Source organism: Lissotriton vulgaris, chromosome 2_1, assembly GCF_964263255.1.
Source record: "Lissotriton vulgaris chromosome 2_1, aLisVul1.2, whole genome shotgun sequence".
In the NCBI taxonomy this organism is placed as follows: Eukaryota; Metazoa; Chordata; class Amphibia; order Caudata; family Salamandridae; genus Lissotriton; species Lissotriton vulgaris.
This window is the reverse complement of record NC_141687.1, coordinates 1,674,341,140-1,674,362,069: the sequence shown is the minus strand read 5'-3', so window position 1 is coordinate 1,674,362,069 and position 20,930 is coordinate 1,674,341,140. Positions and strand designations below refer to the sequence as shown.

Sequence of the window (20,930 nt, the reverse complement as noted above, 5' to 3'; positions counted from 1 at the left end):
AGACAACATGACTGCAATGTATTATATTCAAAAACAGGGGGGGACACACTCTCTCCAACTATCCAAACTAGCACAAGACATTTGGAGATGGGCCATTCCTCAAAAGATTTATCTGTTAGCAGAACACCTACCAGGAGTTCAAAATCAGATAGCAGACATCCTAAGCAGACAGTCAGAACAAGTACACGAATGGGAGCTGCACGGCCAAATACTGCAGCCATTCTTCCAGAAATGGGGGCAACCAGAGATAGATCGGTTTGCCAATCATCAGAACGCAAAATGCAAAAACTTCGCATCCAGGTACCCACACCAACGGTCCCAGGGCAATGCACTATGGATAAATTGGTCCAACAGATTTGCTTACGCTTTCCCTCCTCTCCCACTAATTCCGTTACTGGTTCGGAAACTGCAGCAACACTCAATGACAATGATACTAGTGGCACCCACGTGGGCAAGACAGCCGTGGTTCACCACGCTACTACAACTCTCACAGGTGCCACATCAAAAACTAAGATTATTACCCATGCATCTTACACAGAACCATGGAGAAATAATGCACCCAGATCCCAAACAACTGAACCTAGCGATCTGGCTCCTGAGGTCATAGAGTTTGGATATTTAGATTTACCACCAGAATGTATGGAAATCATTAAACAAGCAAGACGTCCTACCACCAGAGCATGCTATGCAGCAAAATGGAAGAGGTTTGCTATATACTGTAACAGTAAGCACATCAACCCTCTGGACGCATCCACTAAACAAATCATTTGCTATTTACTACACTTGCAGCAATGTAACTTAGCATATACCTCTATCAGAGTTCATCTCGCAGCCATAGCGGCGTACCTACAAAACAGGCAACATCTTTCCCTGTTTAAAGTACCAGCAATTAAAGCTTTCATGGAGGGACTCAGAAGAGTCATTCCACCAAGACGACCACCTTCCCCAGTCTGGAATCTCAACATAGTACTCACCAGACTAATGGGGCCACCCTTTGAACCTATGCATAGGTGTGAAATACAATTCCTCACATGGAAGGTGGCCTTCCTCATAGCTATCACGTCACTTAGAAGAGTAAGTGAGTTGCAGGCTTTTACTATTCAAGAACCATTCATGCAGTTACACCAAAATAAAGTGGTTCTTAGAACAAACCCAAAATTCTTACCAAAGGTAATTTCGGCATTCCACATCAATCAGTCAGTGGAATTACCGGTTTTCTTTCCAAAACCACAAACAGTAGCGGAAAGAGCCCTACATACATTGGATGTTAGAAGGGCAATATTGTACTATATAGAAAGAACACAAACTTTCAGAAATACAAAACAGCTATTTGTTGCGTTTTCTCCTACACATAAAGGCAATCCCATCTCTAAAGCGGGCATTGCCAGATGGATTGTAAAATGCATTCAAATATGCTACTTAAAAGCAAAGAGAACATTAACTGTTCCTCCTAGAGCTCACTCTACACGTAAACTAGGAGCATCTATGGCATTTTTGGGAAACATTCCACTAGATGACATATGCAAAGCAGCTACCTGGGTTACACCGCACACCTTCACAAAACACTATTGTGTAGATGTGCACACAACACAACAAGCTAGAGTGGGACAAGCTGTATTAAAAACTTTATTTCAGACAGTTGCAACAGACACGGGCAACCACCGCTAGGGAGAGAACTGCTGTATAGTCTATTCATAATGTACCATCTGCAGCCCATATGCCTCGAACGGAATATGCTACTTACCAGTATGCATCTGTTCTTGGCATAGAGGGCTGCAGAGTGGTACATGCCCTCCCAGCCTCCCCGGAAACCTGTGTCTGTTCCAACATTATCTTATTTAGATACACTTACATGGGCATTCTTATCTGTATTCTATCATACTACTCCATCTAACCCTACTATGGCAAAACAATCTAAGGATGGAGCCGATGCCCATGCGCACTACCAACCAAGGGAGGAGTCACCAAGATACAAAAGACTCTCCAAGAGAAAAACAAAGTGCAATCATCCGAGCCCAACACCAGATGGCGATCTATTAATAATGTACCACTCTGCAGCCCTCTATGCCAAGAACAGATGCATACTGGTAAGTAGCATATTCCTTACTCTGTGTTTTTTTCCCTTTCCTCTCGTTAATGCTTTGTATTTGAAAATGAGAATATATAAGCAATAACTAAAGCTTTTCTTATGATTATGTTCTGTGCATTTCTTTTCTTCCGTCCCTTTTATCACCCAAAAAAACAGTACACCCAGGTATAGACTTTAAGGTTCCTCTGGTATTACCTCAGATTTTTGCTTTTCACAATGTTTTAGAAGTCACCCACCATCCTCAACAGAATGGTAATATCAGATGTGACTGCTTGCTACTCTGATTCAGGCAAGTGAGTCTATGAAATATACCCCAATACTGGAGAAAAATAAGCTCCTTACCTGCAACTACAGTTATCCAGTGTTTGCATCTTTCATAGATTCACATACCTGAATCATTTCCCTTCGTCGAGATGGAGTCTCATGGTACCATAATAAAGCAGTTATTTAATAAGGTCAAAGGCTATAATGGCCCTGAGCCATGTTTTGGATAGCCTGTGTCTTTTTTAAAAAAAAGTACTAAATGTCGAAGTCAATCGGCTGCAAGCACCCTCTAGAACTCTACTAACAGAGGCAGTTTCCCCCAGAACGTCCAAGCACCAGTGAGAAGTATCGTATCATATTGAATAGTTTGGAAACATCCTCTATGGGGAGGAGGGTGGGTGAATGTGAATCTATGAAATATACCAATACTGGATAACTGTTGTTACAGGTAAGTAACTTACTTCCTATTGCTTGTGAGCTGAAAAGGAAGGATTTTGTGACGTGTCAAACTTGCCATGGGAATGAGCTTATAAATCTGGCCTTTCACATTGTTGTAGGCCTACTACCTTATGGTTATAGTTTGTGAATGGATGGCTTTAACACATTTTTTTAAAAAAGTTTTTAATAATTTAGAAATCAAGGCAATCATACATACATCAAAAGACATTATAGTCTGCAGTGGCATCAAGATCTTAGAGTAATAGGACACGTTTACACTTACATATGTCATATTGACAGTCCCGTATTTACAACCCCCTCCTCCCGCCCCAGGACACAACAACTCCATTACAATGAGTCCTCATCTGTTTAAACTTCTGGCGGGTCACAGATGTATCCCCTAAACTTATTCCACGCCCCCCACACTGTTCCCCACTTGTGAGGACAGCCGCGATGTACAAAAACTGCCTTTTCCGCCACCATCGCTTCATCCATATCCTTACACCATTTGTGGAGCGTAGGCAGCCCGCTTGATCCCCATAGCATAGCAATACTACGTTTTGCCATCAACATACCTAGCATGTTCCAGTCTTGTTCTCGATGATTGAGATCATTTGGTTCCCATACATTAGTAAACATCGCCTCGGCCTCGGTAGGACCGAGATTTCTAGGGCCTGGGAAATAGTTCGCATTATTTTTGCCCAGTATGCTGCGGCATAAGAACAGTCCCAAATGGTATGAAAAAACGTGCCTTCCTCCCCACAGTCACGCAGGCAGTATTTGTGCGTTGCCGCTCCCATTGCATGGAGTGTTGTCATAGTATAATATGTTCTATGCAACACTTTGAGTTGGACTAAGCGAAGTCTGGATGGTATTGCCGTCTCACAGGGTGAAGACAGAGCTTCCTGCCACTCCAAGTCTTAAAAGTCGCCCACCTCCCGGGACCAGGTCTGTCTCAGCTTGGGCGTTGGATCTGGCAAGTTGTTGACTAGCTTATGGTACGTCAAGGACATCGCCCTGTTTACCATGTCTTCTGTCAGAAGTCTATCCTCCAATGGGGTGGCCTCCTGTAGGGAAGTACCCAATGGTATGACTGCCTGGAGTGCATGTCGGATTTGGAAATATCGAAATCTGTCTGGGCCATGCCGTATTGTGTTTGTAGATGCGCAAAATCGACTACCGTCACCTGTTTCCAGAGGTCCCCTACCGTTGAGAGCCCAATGCTATCCCAGTGCTGGAATCCCTAGTCCCACAGCGGTGTCATTTGTGTGATCGTCCCCGGACATCGCAATTGGGCTTGCACTTGATACCAGATATGTACTGTGTGTGCAGTAGGGCCTACCAGTCCCTGAGCCCTGCTACGCCTGTATAGATTTGCCATCAGTTCCTTCTCCTCCAAGCTTTGTCTGTCTGCGTGATAAGCCGGCTCGTCTTGCGGGGTGTGCAACCAATAGTTAATTATTTTAAGATGCACTGCCCAGTAGTACAACTGAACATTCAGGAGCGCTATCCCTCCATCATACCGGCTGCGCTCCAGTTTGTCCTGTGCGATCCGCGCCGGTTTGTTCCCCAATAACAAACCAGAAACTGCCGTCGATATGGCCTTGAAGTACGCTTGTGTGACTAAGAACGGCGTGTTTTCGAGGACATAAAGAAAACGCAGAAGCGCCACCATTTTATAAAGCGCCGCCCTCCCCAGACGGGTGAGGAGGAGATTACGCCACATCACCACATCACGTTTAAATCGGTCTAGTTGGGGCTTCAAATTCTTTGTATAAAACTCATTGGAGTCAGACGTCACATATATACCCAGGTATTTAAAGGCTTTATCGGTAATTTGCAGTGGGCAATCTGGAGGCAACAGCGGCGACGGCCCAGCCAGCATGTAGAGAACGGATTTGGACCAATTTATCCTATATCCAGATACTCTGCCGAATTGCTCGCATACATTTAGTAGCACAATGATGGATTTTCTAGGGGAGGTTAGATATAATACGTTGTTCGCATACAAGGATATGCAATCCTCCCAGGCGTCAGTCCAGTGGATGGAGCCGCTCGCAGTTTGGCTCCGTGGGAGCCCTCTAATATCAGAGCGAACAGGGGAGATAAAGGACACCCGTGCAAGCGGGAAGTCTCTTGAGATGTGTCCATTGGCCACCACATGCGCCATTGGGTTATTGTAGAGTAAATGGATCCAGGCACAGAATTTGGGACGAAACCCCAAGTGCTGCAGCGCTGCAAACAGATACGGCCATTCCACCGTATCGAACGCCATACTGGCGTCAAGTGAAAGGATCACCGCCGGCTCTTGAAGATAGGCTCGCCTAGCTAGTAATGCGTGCAGTCTGCGCAGGTTAAGTGCCGTACTGCGGTGAGGCATGAATCCAGACTGATCCGTACCTATCCGAGATGAAAGATGTGGGGTCAGACGCATCGCCAATAGCTTGGCCAATACTTTTGGCTCCGCGTTAATTAAGGAGATTGCGCGGTAGACGGTGCAATCCTCCAGTGGCTTGCCTGGCTTGTGGATTGCCACAATCGCAGCCAGCCATTGGTCACGCGGTAGCTCGCCAGCTTGAAGACTGTCATTGAACATGTTTAGGAGAAAGGGTGCCGTTACCTGCGCAGTGCGTTTGTATAGCTCAACAGGAAAGCCATTTGGGCCCACCGCCTTGCCGGACGCCAGGGAGCCAATGGCCATCTGCACCTCATTGACTGTGATATCCGCTTCCAAAAGCTGCGCCGCCTCCGGTGTAAGCCGTGGCATAGCGATATCCTTAATATAGCCCTGTGCTTCCTCGATCGTGAACGTGGTGCGGGAGGCATATACTTTCTCAAAATGGTCAGCTAGTGTGTCTACTATATCACTGGGGGCAGTCACCTGGGAGCCCGCAGGCGTATGTAGCTGCGCAATTACCCTATCTGCTTTCTCCTTTTTGTCCAGCAAGGCTAGCATTTTCCCCGCCTTATCCCCTAACTCATACACCCTGTGGCGCGTGGCCTGGAGTTTATCAAGGACCATTTCTCTCTGGTACGCCACGTACTCGCTTTGCTTAAGTCGCGCTCGTTATGCAGTGTGAGGCGTCAGATTAGCTGCATGTTGAGCAGTCGCTTCATCCAGGTCTGCTTCTATACTATCGAGTTCAGCCTGTTTACCTCATTTATATCCTGCGATCAGCGATATAGCTTGCCCTTGCGTAACTACCTTATAAGCTTCCCATAAAAAATTCCACTGATCCCGTATTTTCTTGGAAGAAGTGTGTAGTACTTTCCGTAATACCCTTTGCCACCTCCGGTATATGTAAATAATTCGGATGAATGGGGAATACCCGGCGCTGAAGCTTCAGATGGCGCGTGTAGGTTAACAGTATCGGTGAGTGATAAATATACCCCTAGGGCGGATATATACCTCCGTTATTCCCTCCAGACCGTCCGCCGTCACCAGGAAGTAATCTATGCGTGTGAGACAGTTGTGATCACCAGAGTGGAAGGTGTATTGCCTAGTATTAGGGTGTCGGTGTCTTCAGGCGTCTGCAAGCCCCAGGGCATAAATAAGTCCGGTCATGGTTGACTATGTGGTGATGTCAGTTTTATGGGGTGTCTGTCTACCGTACCATCCACTATATCATTAAAGTCGCCCCCCACCATCATCATTGCTTCCGGCAGTGCAAGCAGGAATGCAGTAATTGCAGAGTGAGCCACGCGGGATGTACACGAAGACAAAATTAAACAACATCCCTTCCCACTGGCAGGTACCTGCTACAAATCGGCCCTGGTCATCTACCCTCGTCCTGCGCACTACAATTGGAAAGCTTTTATTTATGAGTACCCCCACCCCTCTAGACCTTGAGGAGAACTCTGCTTGCGCCACCCTTTTGTACCCTCATCTATCCATGGCCTTGCAAGTGGAACCAGTCAAGTGTGTCTCCTGCAAGAGGGCCACCGCAGGCGCACACCGCTTTATCTACTGCAGTACCAGAATCCTCTTCACCTTGTCCCCCAGCCCTCGCACGTTTCAGGTCAGTACAGTCAAAGGGGTCCCCGGGACTAGCTGTGTGAATGGATGACTAGTGTCCTGTTGGGTTTGTGCAGACAATGTTACAAAAGTAAAGCTCAGTATTACAAAATGCAACCCAATATACAGGATGGCATTTTTACATGTTCCATAATTATGAAAGTAACATTTATCAAAGTACTCATTTGGGACTCTAGTCCCTTTAATCCAAAACATTATATTAAAACTTGCCCTTGTCTGAAGTAAATATTGATTAATATGAAAGCTTTCTCATCAAGTTAGGAAATTAAAGCAAGATACGTGAAATGTATAAACAGCGCAAGGCCCTCATCTGTTTACCCAATAGGAACGAGAAGTTTAATGATTTGGGTTTTTTTTGCATGCTTTTTCCTCCCAATTCTTATTATTAGTTCCATTTACCTTGCTTAAAAGAAGGTTTTGTCTACTTTGCAAGATGCTGTGGTTCTGGAAGTATGCCCTAAAAATGGACTGATTTACTTGTGGGCGATCATCAATAATAACCGGTTTCAAATAACAAAGTAGCTTTTCGAAGTATAGACCTGTTGAAGCCATTAAAGTTTGTAGTCTTATGTTTAATGCCTTGTTATAACCATGGGGATTGTCATGTCAGTTCTTCTCTGCACCAACCCATACCTGATACCCTACTAAACTGGCAGGTATTAATGCAATTTACCTTCACACTACCCCTGGGCGAAGCACTACGCTACGCTCGCGGAGTTTGTGCAACTTCGCACTATGCGAGCTGCACGTAGCACAGTGCGAACACGCGTAGTGCAGCGGTCATTTTTTGCTTGTTCGCGGTCCTCAACGTCATGTTCGCGACCGCGAGCAAGCAAAATGACATCCCGGCGAGATTCCCAACGCGTTGAGGTCATGTTTCTCATTGTGAGTGGTTGCGCATGCTCGCGACCGCTCTCAATGAGAAACTACCAGTTCGCGTTGAGAAAGCTGCTGCTCGAGTAATAATCTACTCGAGCAGCAGAAAACTACAGCTCGCACTGTGCAAGATGCCGTTTTCAATGATTGCACAGTGCCGGATGCTTGTCCACCCTATGCAATCATTGAAAACGCATCTTGCACAGTGCGAACATGCTACTACGCAGTTCGCGTAGTACGAAGTGCACTTCATGTAGCGCTACTTCGCGAACTACGCCCACCCCTACTTCACACTAATTTACAAATAACATTTGTAAAGTAGACGTTGGTGCTTGTAGAAGTTTGGCTATGGAAATATATAGACCGCATATTCAGACTTAATTGGTATTCCCATGTCTGAAAGAAAGCAAGCACTGGTGTTCGGTGAGATGCGCCGAGTAGAGGAGGATACTGATATTTACTAGGTGATAGAGTGCTGATAAGGAGATAAACTGTACTGCATAGGGGAAAAATGCTGAAAGAGAAGATGCAACACTAGGAATGGGATACACAGAGTGAAACTTTGTTATAAAGAATGGCTCGGTGGGAGTGTAATTTAGTAAGTTGTCTAGAATTCCTATTCAAGTACTCTGGAAAGGAGGGGAGTTAGTGTTGTCTAGGAATTGGGGGTGGAAAGGAGACTTTCGGTGGCAATGCTGCTAAGAGAAAATTAAAAGGGGCCATGAACATGCTCTATATGGATGGAGCAGAAAGGTCTGGAATTCAAACTATGATTGTGGATCAGCACTGCTAACCCCTGCACTCAGAGTTGCTCCTAAATCATAATTTCACCGTCTATTTACGTCCTTCAAGCGAGCCCCTTCGTTCTGAAAAGTAATGCAGAGTACACCTTGGAATGGTGAGGCAACTTGGTGATACAAAGTATTGCTGTACTAGAACAAGGCAAAATGTTGCTAAATTGGGATGGACTCACCAGTCCTCTGCAGGGGAATGTATGTGGAGGTTTAGTGAGAGGACAAGCTGTTGCTGTATTCAGGTGACTCTACTTGTGAAGATGAGGTAGCCCTATAGGCGGGTACAACAATGGAGGAAAGGTGCCCCAAAGAGAAACTTTAGTTGCGGGCAGGAAATTGGTTTGCAAGTGGGGCTCGAGACGTGAAAGTTGTCCCATTATTGGGTGGAGGGTTACATCACAAGGTACATGGATTTTCAAAAGTATGCATTTCTCTATAATGAATTGTGCCTTTTATTTTGTAGTTGAAGGCGACAAGCGAGAAGTGCTCAGAACTGCTAGAGAAGGTGTCTGAGCTTGAAAGAACCCTAACGGATGCTCGAACAGCTTGTCGAGAGAGGGACACCCAGATTGAGAATGAGAAACAGAGGGTGCTGGAGCTAGTCACAACTGTTAAAAGGTATGCAAGCAAATCTAGTCTGCATCCTTGTCCTCCCTTCATCAAAAATCTTTACCAGTTTCATTAAGAGTGATCTCGGTAGGCTCATGTCGCCAAAGTGCATATGCGCAAAGCAAGTGAATGCCAGGTTTCTTTAGACTTCTAAAATCAGTCGCTTCACAATTGTCTAAATGTACAAGATTACTTGACCGTTCTACTGATTTTGATAAACCAAGTTTCAGGAGAAGTCCGTGACCCTTTGCATAGGTACATTTGGGAGAATATAGTCCTTTGCAGATTTTCAATAATCTGATACACCTTCACCTCCTTTGGTTCTTTTTAATTAACCAGTTTAGATTCCAATTTACTTTTAAGGATGCTTAGTGCAGCAATTCATTTCTATTGCTACTACCCACCCTGTTCATGAACATTCATTATGATTTTTTAAAATCCCAATTTTATTATACTAAGTTCTCTTCCAGGTGATCCTCATCAATAGTCATAACCACTGAATATTCCCGCCCATGTGCGGGACCCCGGAAACAATATAAAAATATATATGTAAAAACACATATATCTCGTTGCAAATATATGTAAATGCATATATCATTTTTCTCAAACCAATGCAGCTCCAAACCCAAGGCTAGACAATGTAAACACTTGTATATGTACAGCAATTAGAAAGGAAACAAAAACACATTAGGTCAAATAGTCCTTGAACTTTGTGTTTTAATGAGTAAAAACACTCTTAATTTCTGCAAATTGCTCATAAAAGACATTGTCAGCCATAAGCTGCATTGAAAAGTGAATAACACAGAAAACTAAAAGCATTTTCAGTTAAATCTGGCAACGTGCCTTTAAGGCAGCCATGACCCCAGGCTTCCCTTCATGCCTCAGGGGTGACAGTTAGGTCAGTTGTTCTTTCCTGCTCTTTCAGTCAGGACCCTGGTTAAACAGTTCCCACCTTTTTGTTGACTTTCTGTCAAAAATACTTGGCGTTTTCCTTCAATTTTTGTCTTCACTCGACAGCTTTTAGCCTTAGAGAGCTAGTGCTGCCTTTTTTGGGCTCAAAAAAGGTACATTTTTGGTCAAAAATGCCTTTGCTTTTTGATTCCTGCTCTTCCTGCGGGAAGAAGAAAGCTAAGACTGATACACATCCTGTCTGTATCCTCTGGCTTCCTGACTCTCATTCTCCAGAAAGCTGTGATCACTGCAAGTCCTTGTCAAGTAGAACTCTCAAGGACAGAGAAAAAAATCAGGATTCATGGGCTTTCTGAGAGAGCTAGGTCTCCAAAGAGACAGAAAAAGCGGAGGGCGCGGTCGACGTCGAGAGATGTCCCGGTTTGCTCTCCTTCGGCGTCGAATTTTCCACCGACGACTAGTCAACTCCCCTCGACGGTGAAGACTTCAGAGTCAAGAGTAAGGTAACTCCGCTGCCATCAACTGGGCAACGTGCAGCGTCGAGGGAGATGTCTACGTTGGAGCGTAGAAGATCGACGTCGAGACCTCCATCGTCGAAGGCTCACGTCCAGTCTTCGACGCCAAAGCCTCCGTCGACGCCTAGTCACTGGCGTTCGACGTCTAGGCATCCTCTGTCGGCATATCATCATCGACGTCGAGGCACCCTCCGTCGTCGCCAGGTCATCGGCGATCGACGGCGAGGCACTCTCTGTCGCCGTCTCCCTCCGTCGCCGGTCTCATCATCGACGGTCGACGTCGAGGCATCCTCCGCCTGCTTCTCTCCATCGACGCTCGACGTCAAGGCTTTCCAGTCGAGGGCATTCAGCGACCCATCATCCTCCGTCGGTGTCCAATCATAGGCGCTCGACGTCGAGGACTCTTCCGTCGACGTCATCTCCCCGGCGTTTGACGTTGAGACATTTGACTCCAGCGCAAGCTCTTCTGATTCATCAGCCAGTGGTGGTGCAACACACCGAGACATCGAGCCTGGCCGGCTCGGTCTTCGAGTCATGGGCCTACATCTCAGAGGTCCTCAAGAACAGCTTCAGCTGCGGAAGGGGACCAGGGCTCTCCAGAGAGCATCGGTCACGCTGCCAAGAGGAAGAGAACTGCAGAGCATCATGGTTCTCAGTCGCACTGCTTCTCCTGTGAGTCTGTCTTCCCCATCGAGATCATCTTCTGGCCCGGATGTGATCATTTACACGTCGGGCGCAAAGAATCCAGACACTGCCCTTCACCTCCTCCACAGGGGCGAAAGGATGTAGCACCTGCATGCTCTCCAGTGAGGGACAACGCACAGCAGCCTCCTACTGTCAGAATGTCTCCTCGATGGTATGCACCGCTGCACAATTGGGCTACAGATAAAGAGACAGCGTCTCCATTGCAGCAGCCTTTCTCTAGACCTAGAGAACGGTCTCGCTCTCCGGTGAGGTCCAAAGGAAGATCACACTCTCCGGTTCGCCGTAGGGAAAGATCACGCTCTAGAGTACATGCCTCCAGGCGTAGATCCAGATCTAGGAGCAGTAGGAGAGAACAAAGATCACCGACTACCTCTTCTCCGACACACTCACATACAGAATACTCGCCCACTCTGACGGATTCCCCTCCATCAAGGGTATCTCCGATCGAGGATATCTTCTCCTTTCAGGACATACTGAGAAGAGGGGCTATAAAACTGGGAGTTCCCTTAACAACTCCGCAGGTCAAGACCTCAGTGATTTTTGAAATGCTGCATCACAGGTCGGCACCTAAACCCCTTTTGCCGTTAGTGCCTGGCACTATAGATCCGGTGATGGAGGTATTCCTCACTCCAGCAACGGTCAAAGCGGCTCCGGCGAGGATCCTGAAGAAATACAAATCTCCAGAAGAGGACCCTCTGTTTCTTTGAGCTGATCCTCCCCCGGACTCAGTAATCATCGCAGCAGCAAGGAAATCCAGTGCGGTTTCCTCTTCTGCTACTGTACCGCCAAACAAAGACAGCAAGACGCAAGATTCCCGGGGGAGACGAGTCTGCAGTACTTCAGCGTCTTTTCTTAAGGTTTCTAACGCAGAGGCCCTTTTTGGGACGTTACGATAGGTCCCTGTGGGATTCTCTACAGCGTTTTGTGGACAAACTCCCTCAGGAAGACCGTAAGGACTTTGAAGTAATCCGTCTGGAGGGCAGTCAGGTCTCCAACCAAATTATAGGTGCCCCAGCAGATGGGGTGATCCTGGCGGCTCATGGATATGCCCAAGGTATATCAGCAAGGAGATCATCCTGGTTGCGCCTAACAGCTTTAAAACCAGAAGCCCAAGCGCTTATTCTGAATTTGCCGTTTTCGGGGACTTCACTGTTTGGAGCGAGCATGGACGAAGAGATGCAGCGCATGAAAACAGAGCTGGACACTCTCAAGGCGGTGGGTCTTGAAAAGAAAAAAGAATTCAAAAATAAATACTGCTCCTACAATAAGGGCTCTTCCGAACAGCGGGTTCAAACCCCCAACTGGCAGAAGTCAAGACCAGCAGGGTCAGCGAAAGTCCCAGTATAGAGGAAAGCGTAATTCCAGAGGAGGAGGGAATCAACGCCAGGGCAACAACACCGGCAAAGCTCAGTCCAAGCAATGAGTCTTTCCTTCCCCCAGCGCGTGGACCACTCCAGTGGGGGGAAGCCTTGCGGGTCATTTGGAAGAGTGGCAAAACATCACAAACCACAGATGGGTGTTATCTACACTTCGGAATGGATACTGTCTTGTTTCAGTCATCAGCCTCCACCGGTTTCCCCGATGGCAATATCGAATCATCAGTTACACCTTCTGCAAAAAGAAGTGGCCACTCTTCTCGAAGTCAGCCATCGAGAGAGTGCCAGTGTCTCAAAGGGGAAAAGGGGTATACTCCCGATATTTTCTGGTCAGAAAAAAGGGGCAAGAGACAGAATTCAGACCTATTCTGGACTTGCGAACTCTCAATCTGTGCGTCAAAAAGGAAACATTTCGCATGTTGGCGCTTCACCAAATATATCCACATCTCAGGGGATGTGATTGGATGTGCTCACTGGACCTCCAAGATGCCTACTTTCATGTTCCAATACATCCCAGTCACAGGAGATTTCTTCGGTTCCGGGTGGGGACCTCCCACTATCAGTTCAAAGTCCTGCCCTTTGGGTTGAAGTCGGCTCCCCGGGTGTTCACAAAGTGTGTTGCCGTGGTAGCAGCCGCTCTAAGCCGCAGAGGGGTCTTCGTATACCCATACCTGGACGATTGGCTGTTGCTCTAACCTGACCTGCAGCTTGGCTTCCTGCCCGAGGACTGGCTTGACATCGCGCTTCACCGCACTTTGGCTGTACCACTGGACCTGCAGCTTGGCTTCCTGCCCGAGGACGGGCTTGACATAGCACCTTCCCGCACTTTCCTGCACTCGGCTACATCTTTGGAAGGCTGACCGGCCGGGCTTAGCTCCGCCGGTCAGCTAGTGAACTACAGTTCCCAGCAGCCCTTAGGACACGAGACCCGTCACCGGAGCGCGCCAGGAGGTGCATAAAGCGGTGACCGGTGCGCAGTCCTTCGTGTTCCTCTAACCTGACCTGCAGCTTGGCTTCCTGCCCGAGGACGGGCTTGACATCGCGCTTCACCGCACTTTGGCTGTACCACTGGACCTGTACCACTGCAGCTTTGTTCCTGCCCGAGGACGGGCTTGACATAGCGCCTTCCCGCACTTTCCTGCACTCGGCTGCATCTTTGGAAGGCTGACCGGCCGGGCTTAGCTCCGCCGGTCAGCTAGTGAACTACAGTTCCCAGCAGCCCTTAGGACACGAGACCCGTCACCGGAGCGCGCCAGGAGGCGCATAAAGCGGTGACCGGTCCATCGTCCCGCGAGGACGCGCGCGGGACGCGCCGGGAGAAGCCCGGGACAAGGGCGGGCCCTCTGAGGCCCTCAGAGGCTTGAGGAGCCTGGCCTGGGCGACTACCCCTGCCCGATTTCCCTCAGCCCTAGTAACTACTGGACACAAACTGTAAGTTTGCTAATATCTCATTACATGACATAGGGTTGTTAGCTGCCATTCATTGCTAAGCCCGAAGTATACATGGGCCTCTCATTACATTGTTAACTTTTTAAACGGTCATTTGTGATTAGCACTGGGCTTCTGTCATGAATTGTCGGGAGACCAGAAGCATGGCTGTTGCAGGAGCGAAAAAATTCACCGGGACTCTGGATGACTTTATTGTTCGCACTAATGCATTAATTGACGAGGGGATAGTACTAATGGACAGGCGGGTGTCCCAAGACCTAGCTATGGCCAAGAGATCTTCCCTAGGCCTCATTGCCCAGGCATGCACGCCTAACATAGAGTCTCGCCCCAACATTCTTGCCATGGTCCATAACACTGGGGATACCGGGGATTTTGATGTCTCAAGCTCACAACAGGACTTGGAAGCTACCCCTAATCTTAATCTCCTGACAGAAAGTGGCTTAGACAGAAATGCGTCAGATAATCCTCCCTCGGCAAGTGCCACACATCAAAGGGGCTTAAAAGAAGGGGCAATCCCTAAACAAAAGGCCAACAAATCCACCACCCTTAAAGGGAAGAAAGCACAAACTGCCCACAACCGAGACAATACCATCTTAGACCCGGCAATTGTGAATAATAACTTGGCAGTCTGTGCAAATGATACAGGGGGGGTGCATTCAACAAAAATTGGCTTGCCTCTAAGTCTTCCAGACGACACAATTATCGACAATAGTCTGGAGGAAATTCTGGAACTTAGTGGTGAAGTCACTAATCTAGCCAAATATAGCCAAGATGGGAGCGGGTTAACCACGGCTAATAATAATATTTTTAATATGTTAAAAGCCCTACTCGAACCCATAGAGGTTAGATTACGTTGTCTAGAAACCATTTTGAAAAACATTCATAAGGATATAAGTGCCCCAAACTTTACCTTGAATGCCAAAACGCCCCATGTCGCGAATCCAGCTAATAAGTCATCTTTGGCTGGCAAAAGCGTCACTGTGGCTAAAAACAAAGTTCCCAAGAATCCTAGTAACACCCCAAACCTGGGAGGCACTAAAGCAAAGACCCCTGATCTAAAACAACTAGAGAACTCAACTAAACCTAAGTCAACCCCCCAAGTTAAATCCAATGATCCCACTCCGCCGACTGCAAATCCTGACCCGGCCCCAAGAGTGAAGGTAGCGGTCCGCAGAAACATCCATCTTCCCCCAGATGCATGCCCCTATGTAGTGATTCTCACTGGAGTCACTGAAATTTCACCATCTGAAGTAGAATCCTACCAGGCCCTGAAAAATAAAGTGTGCCACTGGCTCTCCAAAAACCATCCCCTACCACCGAATATTCCAAGTAACATTCTAATGGAGGAGAGAACCCCATGGGTGGGAGGAAATAGGAAACACTTACAAGGGGATTGCGTTGTGGTCACTTTTGAGAATACACAGGTGGTAGAGCATATATGTAGAGGATCCTCTAGATACCAAGCAAGCACGGTTACTGCTAGGCCCCTCTCTTATTTCTACCTACCTGGGAATCAAGTAGATAAAAGATGGAGTTGGTTAAGGGGCCCACAAGACCAAAAAGTCAGACAGAGGTTTAACCCCCCATGGGAGGCGCAACCTTATGGCTGGGAAGAGGGAGGAGATGAGGAATGGAACTTGGTTAGGAGAAAAAGAGGCAGACCGTTTCAAGGTGGGTTTGTTGCAGGGCCACAAAACAGTCACCCACATTATTAACACCAGACTGTAAATGGGTTTGATAATTACTACAATTTCCCAACTGCTAACCGCTATGAATGTCTGTCAACCACGGACTGGGTCGACTGACAAACACAGGGCTCACCAATTAGACAGAGGCCCCATATTTCCCCCACCACTCTGCAAAAGGAAAATAGTACTTTGGACATGCAGAAGTGAAATCTAATTCCATCTTTCGACAAGGGCCCTGTAGTTGCTGAGGTCAGGGGGGTGCATAACTCTCAAAAAATAAGTTGTAAAATCCTTACTTGGAATGTGGCAGGAATAACCGCTAAGGCTCTAGATCCTATTTGGCAGGCGTTCGTTAAACAATACGATATATTGGCCTTCCAAGAAACATGGGATATAACAACCTGTTTCTCACTGGATGGCTTTCACAGTTTTTCCACCCCAGCAGTACCGGGTATAAGAGGGAGAGCTAAGGGAGGCCTACTTATACTGTTCTCACTTAATCTGGTTGGGGTTTTAAAAAAAATAGAACCCGCTCCTATGAATACGTTAATAATTGAGTGGGCTATTTCGGACCATCAAACTCTCTTACTTATTAACTTTTATAATTCCAGGGAGGGCTCTTTTGTAAACGAGCACCTGATTGCCCTGGCAGATTTTTTGTCAGTCTATAAACACGATTGCACTTCCGTCCCAGAGATGGTTATCCTGGGCGATTTTAATATTCACCCCTGTGAGGGGGATTGTTATAATGATATATATGGAGGCTCACCGGTTGAGGGGATTCCCCACTTCGAACATACTAAGGAGGGTGAGGGGCTTGAGAGCCTTGCCAACTTAAACTTATTTGAACTAGGCCTTGGCAATAATGAGACCAGAGCGCCCACATTTATTGGGAGAGACGCAAATACCATCATTGACTACATCTTTGTATCATCTGGGGTGTTAGCAAAAGCACGGGAATACAGGGTAGTGACCGCTTCTTTCAGCGATCACAACCCCGTTTTACTGACCGTGGACCTGGATTGTTTCTCGACTGAAGGAGACACAGGTGTGGTCGCTCCAAGAGATCTTTCAACTAAGGAACAGGGTAGGAGGATAAAATGGGAGAAGATTGTCCCTGAAAACTTCTTTAAAACATTAGCGCAGGAAACCGAGGCAGAGATGGGAGTCTGCCTTGATCCCACTTCATTAGGGCCTGATGTTGTGGCTGCTTATGTTGAGATATGCTCAAGGATCTCCAAGAATTTGGAGTCCAGGAACGGCTCACAAGGCATAAAGAAGATGCATAAATGGTTTGACAAGGAATGCTCGCTCACGCATAGTACCTTACTGAAAGCACTTAAACACAAACCTAGAGATAAGTCACTCGTGGCGAGCCTTAGAAAGGAATATAAATTTGCACTCGCTAAGCGTAAGAAACAAATCAAGGAGGAAGCCTGGGACAAACTATTATCCACAGACGTATTGAGAGACAGTAAAGCATTTTGGGCCATTATTAATCAGTCATTTTTCACCGAGGATGGGAAAACAGATATGGACTGTGTGATCGAGGACGAAAGATGGCTAAACCACTTTGAAGAAATCTATGAAACTGAGTCAGGGGCTCCAACATCCCCAGTTATAGTGCCCCCTCGAAACACCATGACCATGAAATTTAATATCTCCGAGGTGGAAAGGGCGATTAAAGATACAAGCAAATAGAAGGCCCCTGGACCCGATGGGGTTCCTTCTGATCTTTACATTCAGTATCCACAATTTTGGTCCAAAATATTAACTAACGTCTTCAATGCAATATCTTCAGCAGGCTTTCCATCCTCCTGGTCCAGCTCCATTATTGTCCCGATTTTCAAGAAGGGGAACAGGGGGGATCCTGCCTGCTACAGGCCAATCTCCTTGTTGGACTCTGCTGTTAAAATCTTGGGCAGAGTCCTTTTACAAAGACTTGGGGATTGGCTTGAGGGGAGTGGGGTTCTCTCTGACATCCAGTATGGTTTTAGAGCACATAGGGGGACCATGGACCAATGTTTAAATCTTCACCTTATTATTAGTAAATACACAGTGGTGAAGGAGGGGCTATTATATTTAGGTTTCATGGATTTATCCTCCGCATTTGATTTGGTTAATCGCTCTAAACTATGGCTTATTTTGCGGGACATGGTGTAGGAAGGTACATCCTGACTATGGTTGCCCCCAACTTTTTGCCCTGTGTTTTAGCTGGTTTTGGACATAGTCGACCTGGGACCCTGCCAATCAGGACCCCAGGCCTACTGCTCTCTCTTTAAAATGGATTCCATGTACCCTAGGTGCATTTCCAATTGGTACTGGGCCACCCTATCAGACCCTGTAACTCAGGGCATGGGTGTACCCAGGGCTGCCAGGGGCTGCAGCATGTATTATGCCACCCCTGGCTGGCCTCCTAAATTTGACACAACTGGCTGCATGACAGCTGGGGCAAAGTCGTGTAATCACCCTTTGCTGTAGGTGTAGTATACCTATACCTAACCCTAAAATGGACACACAGATTCCTATCAGTCACTCCTATGGCAGGCCTTGACAATCCTGAAGGCAGAGTGCTTGGAATCGTGTGAGATGGTGCTCTGGCATGAGCTGAGCCTGTCTGCAGCTTGCGGAATCAAGTCCTAATAGCTGTTCCATGATATCGCATACCATATACTCTTAAGTGCATTATAATCCTCGCGGTTAAATGCTAACTTTGGTATTGCTTTATCAAAACATGTCGAGTAAGGTGTCATACGAATTGGAATACTAACCCCTCGCCAATTCTAGAGGGACACGACATGTATGTAACTGTGAACCCCGGTTAAAGTTAACTAAAGCCTCAGCTCCACAAAATGGATGCTGCCACCATAGACACGAGTCTGACCTCCTGCTGCTGGGAGTCCTTCCAGCGAGGGAGGCCTGGACAAAGGGTTTCCTGTCCGGGGCGGTGCTAGCACCATCCCAGACATGGTTTTGTGTATCCTGGGTAGGCAGGGCTTTACAGGAAGGTGACTGCTGAGTGGCACCCCGGTGCTCACTACGCATAGGCCAGTCTGAACCAGTTCCAGGGGCACACCAGCCCCTGGCCTGGGGAAGTCCGGCATGGGAGAGGGGTGTAACCACCTCCCTCCTAGTCCCACCCATAGGCAGGACCTAGTCACCGGGTCAGCCCCCTTTTTTAGTATAAAGATGGGAGCGGGCCCCCTGTTCAAATTAGATCATCTTTGGAATCGAGACACGACTTTCTGCGAAAGACATCAAGATTTTCTTCTTCAAGATTCTCCCTTGTGGCTAAGGAGTAGTCACCCTGCATCAAGCGGTCACCATCCTAAGAACACTGCGGTCTGCTGCAAGTCCTTCTTCATGAATCAGACGACCCAGCTCGACGAGACCCGGCTTCCCTGGCACCTCTGACCTCTACTCACCTCTACAGCAAAGCTGAGAACTGTGAGTGCGACGAGACCTCGAGGGACCGACGATCGCCAAGACTGCACAACTTCTTTGTAACAAGCCCACCGAGTCTTCCACTGGTGAGTGCTTTGGGGTCCGAGAAGCCCCAACCCTGAGCAGCTCCAGCACCGAAGATCAGCCCTCCAGCATCTCCACGATCTGCGTGGGGCCCTTCTGCTTTTGCGTGCTCACCGCGCTGTGTGGCTACTAGCCGGCTGGCTTGTGGCCTTCTACACGACGCCCGACGACATCACTGCTGCTGGTCTGGTTGCTCCAGACTGGCCCTTGCTTCCTTCTTCAAGAGAGGCACCCTGGACTCTCCTGGTCCACTCTAGACGCCATTTTAGGTCCACCGCGTGGGCTTGAATTTGCCAAGGCTTTGTTGCCCAATCCTGGGTCCAGCGACGCCGACAGCTTCAATCATCGTGGGACAGCTCGCTCCTCCATCCTGGTCGCCGACAACGCCTCCTGGTCCGTGAGATCTGCGAGCACAGCGTCACCCACTCACCTAGTCGAGGTGGCTACCATCCGGTGCCCTCCTGGTGCCCACTGACTACTGGCTAGTAGTCTCGAACTTGGTCCCCTCTGCTTTCAGGTGTCATCTTCCATCGATCCAGGCTTGGATCCACCGAACTTTCTTCACTGGTCGCCTGCCAGCAACTTCTTTCTTCCAGGCTCCTGGTCCGTCTACGAGGATTCCAGACGTCCTTTGAGTCCTATGCAGCTGCAGCCCCTGGGCTAGGTAACTTCGGCATTTCGGTGCCCCAGCATAGCCTCACTATCCAAGGGTCAGAATCCACTTTCGTTTTCCTCCTACCAGGTCGGGTTCCCCCGAGAACACTAACTTTGCAATTTCTAGCTACCATAGACTTTGTCCCGCATCCCGCGTGAGAGTGCACACTCTGCACCCGAGTCCCCTGGGTCTCCTAGAAGTAATCTGAAGATTCTATAGTCAAGATCTAGCGATTCCAAAGCCTATTAGTACTGTACTTACCTGCTAGTAATTTCGCATTCCACTTTCAGAGTATATGGTTTTCCGTGCCCCTCGGGCATTCGTATATACTGTGCTAACTTAAGTATTTTTGTAAGAGTTTTGTTTTGTGCTTAGTACCCTGTCCTCATAAAGAGTACAGGGCTGTTGTGATTTTAATAAATACACTGTTTATTTTCATAACACTTGTGTGGTGTCCTTTCACTTGGTATTCAAGGGGTATATGTGTGGTAAACAGCTGGCTTAACACGCCCCCTCGAGTCTTTAGCCTTAGACTGCTCGTATCCACGCTACTAGGATAGCTGGTCTATAAGGTTGACTTACAACCAATCATCAATAAGGGTTGCTGGACTGATACATAGTGTTCACTAGAATAGTGAGCACTGCATATCAGGCCACCTTCCCACACATGGGTCTGGACATCACCTTGGTTAATTTTTTACATGATCTTCATCATAATTTGTCCGCTTCTGTTAGGGTAACAAGGGAAGGCAGGTGTACCGAGCAATTCAGATCAGGGAGAGGGGTCAGACAAGGTTGTATTCTGGCCCCTCTCCTATTTACACTCTATATTAATTCCCTGGGTAAATCTCTGAACCTAGCCACCCTGGACGTTCCGCGTATGGGAGGGTCATCCATTCCGGTTCTCCTGTACGCGGACAATGCCGTCCTACTCGCACGCACAGGCACGGGCTTACAAAGACTGCTAGACCACTTTGGCTCCTTTATGGAAGCCTTGGA

The 20,930-nt window shown here is 47.6% G+C and overlaps 1 protein-coding gene across 1 annotated transcript in view; it reads left to right on the top strand.

The window, feature by feature from the left end:
* Positions 1-20,930, top strand: part of CEP85 (centrosomal protein 85) — a 413,787-nt gene that overhangs the window by 178,988 nt on the left and 213,869 nt on the right. Inside the window, exon 9 of the mRNA XM_086957634.1 lies at positions 8,961-9,115. Coding sequence (XP_086813760.1) covers positions 8,961-9,115 — 155 coding nt within the window. The remainder of the gene's footprint in view (positions 1-8,960; positions 9,116-20,930) is intronic.